The sequence below is a fragment of the Sardina pilchardus genome, chromosome 11 (genome assembly GCF_963854185.1).
Source record: "Sardina pilchardus chromosome 11, fSarPil1.1, whole genome shotgun sequence".
NCBI lineage: Eukaryota > Metazoa > Chordata > Actinopteri > Clupeiformes > Clupeidae > Sardina > Sardina pilchardus.
This window is the reverse complement of record NC_085004.1, coordinates 16522111-16529610: the sequence shown is the minus strand read 5'-3', so window position 1 is coordinate 16529610 and position 7500 is coordinate 16522111. Positions and strand designations below refer to the sequence as shown.

The 7500-nt window shown below is 47.6% G+C and overlaps 1 protein-coding gene across 1 annotated transcript in view; it reads right to left on the bottom strand.

The window, feature by feature from the left end:
- Positions 1–7500, bottom strand: part of celf6 (CUGBP Elav-like family member 6) — a 165018-nt gene that overhangs the window by 58577 nt on the left and 98941 nt on the right. Inside the window, exon 3 of the mRNA XM_062548642.1 lies at positions 5875–5923. Within this exon, the coding sequence (XP_062404626.1) occupies positions 5875–5923 (49 nt within the window). The remainder of the gene's footprint in view (positions 1–5874; positions 5924–7500) is intronic.

The following is a 7500-nucleotide window of genomic DNA, read 5'->3' as shown; positions in this document are numbered from 1 at the left end:
GGATTGATTCACCTCAAGCAGAACGGCGGATTTAAGATTGAGCAAACTCCCTGTTGCAGCTAACCCACCCAGACCCCATCAACTCCTATCAGACTCTCTCCTTATGTGTCCCTCCCTCCATCCCTCTCTCCTTCTGTGTCCCTCTCTCTCCCTCTCTCTCTCTCTCTCTCCCTCCATCCCTCTCTAACCCTCTGATCATTTTAAGTCTCTCTCCATGGTGGGAGCAGCGACACATGACTCACTCCACAGACAGAGAGAATTATCCGCCATGGTCCTCCAATCCGCCATGGAACTCGCACCCCAGGATTGTACACAACATGACGTGTTAGTATTTATTTATTTACCCATATACAGTATATATAGTATATAGTATATATATATATATATATATATATATATATATATGTGTGTGTGTGTGTGTATGCGTGCGTATGTGTGTGAGTGTGTGTGTGTGTGTCTCCATACTACTGTACCTCACACTGTGTGTACATGTATGTGTTGTTCTAACAATAAAGGTGGATGTGTGTGTAAGTGAGAGTGCTCATGTATGTGTCTGTGAGAACATGTGTCAAATGTGTGTGTGTGTGTGTGTGTGTGAGTGTGTGTGGGTTGGGGTTGGGGGTGCAGGTATCGTAAGAGTGTCTAAACCCACTAATGGGGCCTAATGCCTGCAGGAGGGCTCCATGTCGACACCTGGGTGTCTGGTGGTGACAGATAATTGCTGATGTCTGGAGCGTGATGAATGGGCCGCCATTCCAGGGGCCGCCAGAGGTGGCAGCGCAGCCGCACTCGCTCCAGTTTAACCAGTCCAACGGCCCCACTGGGAATACACAGCCCCCCCGTCTGTGCCTACCTGCTACAGCCTCATACGCCATCACTCATGTGCACACACACACACACACACACACACACACACATGGATGTGCACATACATACATGCACTACAGAACACACATACTATGGACACACACACACACACACACACACACACACACACACACACACACACACACACACACACACACACACACTCACCATGCACAGACAAATATACCTTAATTCCCTACTACACACCCACACTGACACACATGCACACTGAATGAATCCATGCATATGCACAATCACACTTCCATTGAAACATCCACCCACACCCACACACACACACACACACACACACACACACACACAGCTCTTCTATCTGCCCCACTCTCTCGCTCTCCTCTATCTTGTGAACACAGGTAGTAAATCTCCTGTCTTTGTCAGGCCGGGCTGTGCTTCACCACCTGACTGACTGCCACCATTAAGTCTCCATATCTCTGCCCTGGCCTGTCTGCGCTCCCTCCTATTTCACCCACCAGCCCGTGCCACCGCCAGACACCACCACCACCACCTCCACCACCACCACCACCACCGCTGCCACAGCCACTGGCTGGCACCACGGCATGGCACAGGCTGACGCCATGTCTAGACAGAGCAGGGAGAGGGAAGAGGGGAGAGGGGGGGAGAGAGGGGGAGAGGGACGACCTAGGTAATTCTGGATCATTGTTTCTATTCTCATCCACATTAGTGCTAATATTCAGCTTGCCATAGTTTTTCTTTGCTTTAATGTTCTTGTTTTATGACTCTGCCTTTCTTCATGCTAGCACTACACTACATCATGGCAGTCATACCAATAAAGCTATTTTAATGCTAGTTTTGGCCACGCTATAGCCAAGCAGTTATGCTAATAAAGCATAAAGCATATTAAAATGTGAATGGGCATTTGACGGAGTAGAAGTAAGGAGTAGGGAATGAGACAGTGTTGGGAGTGTTCTATCTATGGTTCAGAGTGTTCAGTGTTCTAGAGTGTTCTAGAGTGTTCTAGAGTGTTCAGTGTTGAGTGTTCAGAGTGTTCTAGACTGTTAAGAGTGTTCAGGTGCTGGAGGATGAGTTGAAGAGAGAAAGAGTCACATGGGAGAACAGACAGACAGGAGTAGGGAGCTTTGATGGGGTGGTCGAGTAAACCTGTCCTTCAGACGAGACGTTAAACCGAGGCCCTGACTCACAATGGCCATAAAGGTTCCTATAGCAGCACATACTCCAAAGAATGGGGAGTTCCCCGGTGTCCTGGATTAATTCCCAACCTGGCTCATTCAATCTAGCCCCCTAATCATCCCCAGTGTAATTGGCTCGTTCAATCTGGCCCCCTAATCATGCCCCAGTGTAATTGGCTCATTCGTTCATTCCCTCACTCTCCACCTCGCAAGCTGATGTGTGGTGAGCGCGTCCTATTGCCTAATGGCTGCCGTGCATCACCCAGGTGGGGGCTCCACATCGCTGGTGATTAGTGAGGCTCCCGCTTCACGGTAAAGTGCCCTGGGTGCCGTGAAAAAGCGTAATGTAAACGCAAATGTGTTGTTGTTGTTGTTGTTGTTGCTGTAATGTCTTGGTCATGGGCAAGACAAGAGCCCATTTTGTTTCCAGTGAGTGTTGGGGATGATGTGCAGAGACAAGAGACAAGTGACCATCGCCTTGCTGACTACACAAGGTCTATTCTGAACAAGATGACATGGAAACTACCAACGAAAGTGAAGGCACACATACAATATTAAAACAAGTGAGCGATCATGTCTAGCCTACTTGTTTAGCTCTGTAACCTGTCACCACATAGCAATAACCCATTTGTCTCCAATCCATCCTGTTCCATATAGAATAGGCAGACAGAGACAGGCAGCAGTTAGGAAATGTTTTGAGGCAAAAGAGAAAATGAGAGAGAAAGGTAGGAGACAAGCCTCTCTCTCTCTTCCTCTCTGTTTCCCCTCTCCCTCTGTTCTGCCCCCTCTCTCTCTCTCTCTCTCTCTCTGTCATTGATTTGGCATTGCTTTGGCAACACTGCTCAAACATTCATGCTAATAAAGCACCTTTGAATTGGAATTTTAAATTTGACAAAGTCTGGGACATAGTGACAGGTGAAAGAGTAAGGGAGAGATGGAGAGAGAGAGAGAACAGGAAGTAAAAGAGAGACAGAGCCAAGTGAATGGTGAGCAGAAAGAATGAATGAATGAGAGAGAAAAGTAGAGGAGAGAAAGAGAGAGAGAGAGTAAAGGGTGATGGAGTTCATAAGAGTGAGAGAGGGAGAAATAAAACAGAAACAGAGAGAGATGTACAGAGAGGATGAGGACAACAGGAGAGAGAAATACAGAGAGAGAGAGAGAGAGAGAGAGAGATAGAGAGCGAGAGCTGGGAAGAGAGAGAGGTAGGGAGTGCGACAGAGTGAGTGGGAGAGGAACAGAGGCCTGTATTTCACTCCGCCTGGCTGGGCCTCTCCCCACCCCCCTACACTCCCCCACACCCCAGCCCGTCCCCCCTGCTTGTCTCCTGGTGGCGCTGAGAGCAGTAATTGATATGGGGGCCCATCCATCCTGTTCTCTTAAGCTCCAGGATCCAATTTATCTGGACGCGAAGGCGCTTGGCCCCCGCCCAGCCTTGCATTGCTCACACACACACACACACACACACACACACACACACACACACACACTCACACACACACACACTGCCTGTTTTTAGACGGCTGTTAATTAAAGCACCCGCTTGACAAAAATCAGATCTAAATGGGAAGATGTGGGTGTGTGTGTGTGTGTGTGTGTGTGTGTGCGCGCGTGCAAAATGGCTCTGCCTGATTTGCACACCATCACATAAATCAGAGTGAAAAGAAACACACAAATACACCATTTAGATCTCTCCCAGGCACACACACACATAAAGATATGCACGCACACACACACACACACACACACACACACACACACACACACACACACACACACACACACACACACACACACACACACACACACACACACACACACACACACACACACACACACACACACACACACACACACACACACACACACACAGAGAGAGATAAGGGGGCCAGCAGCTCATTCCCTGCCTTAGCCAGAAGAGAACAGCCTGGACAGACAATCTAATCTGACCTTAGATGTGTGTCCCTTGGTGTGTGTGTGTGTGTGTGTGTGTGTGTGTGTGCTGTATGTGTAGGTGTGTAGGTACAGTATGTGTGTGGTGGTGGTTGGTGGTGGTGGTGGGGGGGGGGGTAATCTGACCCTAGTAGCGTGTAGCTGGAACTGGCCTAATTAGAGACTATGGGGCCTCACACATGTAAATCACACAGGGAATTAGCACGGGAGCCATTAATCTCCCCCACTGGGAAGAAGGTTAGAATTGATCAACAGCTGGCCAAGGACTGGGACTCATAAATCAGGGGGTCAGGGTATTTAACGGTGTTGTGTTTACGTGTGTGCATATGTGTGTGTGTGTGTGTGTGTGTGTGCAGGTTTGTGCAAGTGTGTGTGTGTAGGTGTGTGCGTGTGTGTGTGTGTGTGTGTGTGTGTGTGTGTGTGAGTGTGAAGTTTAAAGTTTCTTGTTTACAGGTCAGAGATAACCTTCGCCTGATGCACACACCACCTTGCCATGTGGAAGCAGGTTTGGTGCACATGCATAAATGTATTACAGATAAAGTGTTGCAGATAAAAATGCAATAACAACTTAATTGTGGCCTAAACGATTGCTATCATGCACATGCATACTTTTTAACTGTCACATAGTGTTTTCATATCATTCACATTCTCCTTCATATCATTCACAAACACCTGCATTACCCATACCATTACAGATGCTTCAAGTCAACAGGACGGACCTCAGCTACAGTTTTGGTATCACCAGAAAAGCAATCACCATACACATTTTCACTTGTGCAAGATTAAAAAAAAAAAAAAAAAACAGACATACTTTGCCATCAGTTGTTTATTAATGTTAACACAGTCCTGTGACTCAACTGTGACTCCAGTTCTTTTGACAGGAAGTCACGGAAAAGATCTTTAGCGAAATGGAGATGCACCACTCTTGTGTTAATAACTCTGGAGTCATAATGTCTTTGGAGCAGGGCGCTGTTCATCAAAGACAATAAAGCACTAAGAGGGGGTATTAAGCTCATTTTATGGAGAGACGGGACGGGAGAGAGTGGCCTCTGGGCCTGTTGCCTTCTAGGCGCAATTTCTCCGGGCGTTTTTGCCGTCTGAAGTGCCCAGGTCTGCGCTGTTGTGTTCTGTCTCCTCTCTCTAATGTCCCTCTCATCATCTGGGGCTGTCTGACCTTTCCTTTCAATCCGCCCAAATGAGTCTGACCGCACCGCTTTTAGTACTATAAAGGACAGGACTCTGTGGACTGTGTACTGTCTCAAGCATATTCTGTCTATGTTTTTTAAAGGTTCTAAATGGCATACTTTACTTACTATATGTTTTATGTCAGTGCTTATGTGCAAGTGTGATGTGCTTCTTTTTACCATGGCAGGTGAATCTGGATTCACTTTGCCATAGGCATTTGAGATTGGGCAAGCATCTCTGTGAAGTATCATATCTCTTCTGTATGTATGTATGTATGTGTGTGTGTGTGTGTGTGTGTGTGTGTGTGTTTGTGTGTGTGTGTGTGTGTGTGTGTGTGTGTGTGTAAGGACAGTGTGCAGGTTTCTAATGTGTCTTTGAACTGTCCCCCACACCTCGGCGGACCTGAGCAAGCCCCAGTGCCAAGACAGGTGGGGAGTCAATGGTGGCGAGTGACCTATATAACCGGCTACTTCACACACTCTCAATGTGTCCCCACAGCACCCAGCTCAATTTATTTATGAAGGTGTGAGCATGTGTGTGTAAGTGTGTGTGTACACGCGTGTGTGTGTATGTGTGAGAGAGATATAGAGACAGAAGGACAGAGAGAGCACATATGGGTATGTGAGGCATATGAGAGTGCACATGTTCTTTAGTGTGTGTGTGTGTGTGTGTGTGTGTGTGTGTGCAAGGTGGGAAGGTTAATTACCTCCTCGTCCTTCGCTGTCGGCTGGCTTCACCTGTATTGGTCGGTTCATCTGTGAGTAAAGAAGAGAGGACACCAGGGTTAGCATGCACAACAGAACAGAGGACAATCCACACAACAGGAACACTGCATATTGTACAAACAAACATCACACAAATCTCTTCCTCTTACATCTGACAACATCATCTCTGCAGTATCCCACCACAACTACATTATTTTACTATATAAACATAACAACTATATATTGTTATTCCACCAATGGCACTGCGTCAAAAGCCTGTCCTTCATATGCAGACGAGACAACTAAGGCTCTTGAGGAGAGCTAACGTGGCCTGTTCATAATCACGAGGCCCTCCAGCGAGCACTTCTCCTGCTAGATTCCAACACCCCTAAAAACCAAGTAAACAAAAGAAAATACTTTTTCCCACATTGGAAAGTGCAAAGGAGAAGTGATGTTATGTGGCACCAGGGTCATGTAGGGACAGAGAGGCAGAGAGAGAGAGAGAGAGAGAGAGAGAGAGAGAGGGGGGGGGGGGGGGGGGAGTGAACTCAGGGTTGAGGTTAGTGCGTATAACACAGAGAGGGCATGTGGGGTTGCACACCATGAGGAGAAAAAGAGAGAGGGAGAGAGGGAGGCAGTGAGGAAGAAGGGCGGAGAACATGGGGGAAGAGAAATGAGGAGTGGGGGTGGGAGGGATAGAGGGATAGAGGGAGGGAGGAAGGGGAGGAGGGGAAGGGCGGAAGGCGAGAGGCATAGTGTTTTTGAGAGCGCTTCGCCCTTTGAGCTCATGTCCCGAGACGTGCCATGGCTTGTCAAGTAAACAAAAACAAACAAATAGCGTACACACAAACGCACACGCGAGAGAAAGAGATGGAGAGAGCGAGAGGGAGAGAGAGAGGACAAAAAAGCACAACGTCACCATAACAGCCCGGTACAGCGAGAGAAAGAGAAAGAGAGAAAGAGAGAGACCGAGAGACAGAGAGCGATTGAGAGAGAGAGGGAAAGAGAGCGAGAGTGCAAGAGAGAGGGAGAAAGGGAGAAAGCGAGAGGGCGGTTGAAGTGTGAGTCGGGCGGGCGTGTTTAATTACTCCCTGGCCTGGCCCTCGGGAGACGCCTCTTCTCCACGCAGATCAGCAGAATTAGCACTTTTCAATGACACACTCACACACTGTGTCAGATGGCACTGGGAGATTAATACCATTACATCACCACCGAGAGCCCGTTCGCATCCCTCTCTCCCTCCCTCTCTCTCTCTCTATCCATCTATCTCTCTCCATCTCACTCGCTCTCTGTCTTTCGCTGACCTGACATTCCCTCTCCTCTCCTCTCCTCCCTCGAACTCTGCTGCAGCTGAAGCTTGTTTCCTTTTCTGATCCACGTGTCTCTGGCTGCTGTCTCTTTATTCTTAATCTTTATCTTAATTGCCTGCACTGAATAATAAATCAAAACGGTGCATATAGTATGCATGAGGAATAAAGACTTTACATTAATGTATGCTTGAATATCACTCATTCATGCCTGCGTTTATTTATTTAATAATAAAAAAAAGAAACGATCATCTTCCGCTTAGTCTGCAGTTTCACATCTCTAGGTTTGCCTTACGTCTGTTCTTATCGCACCCCCCAACA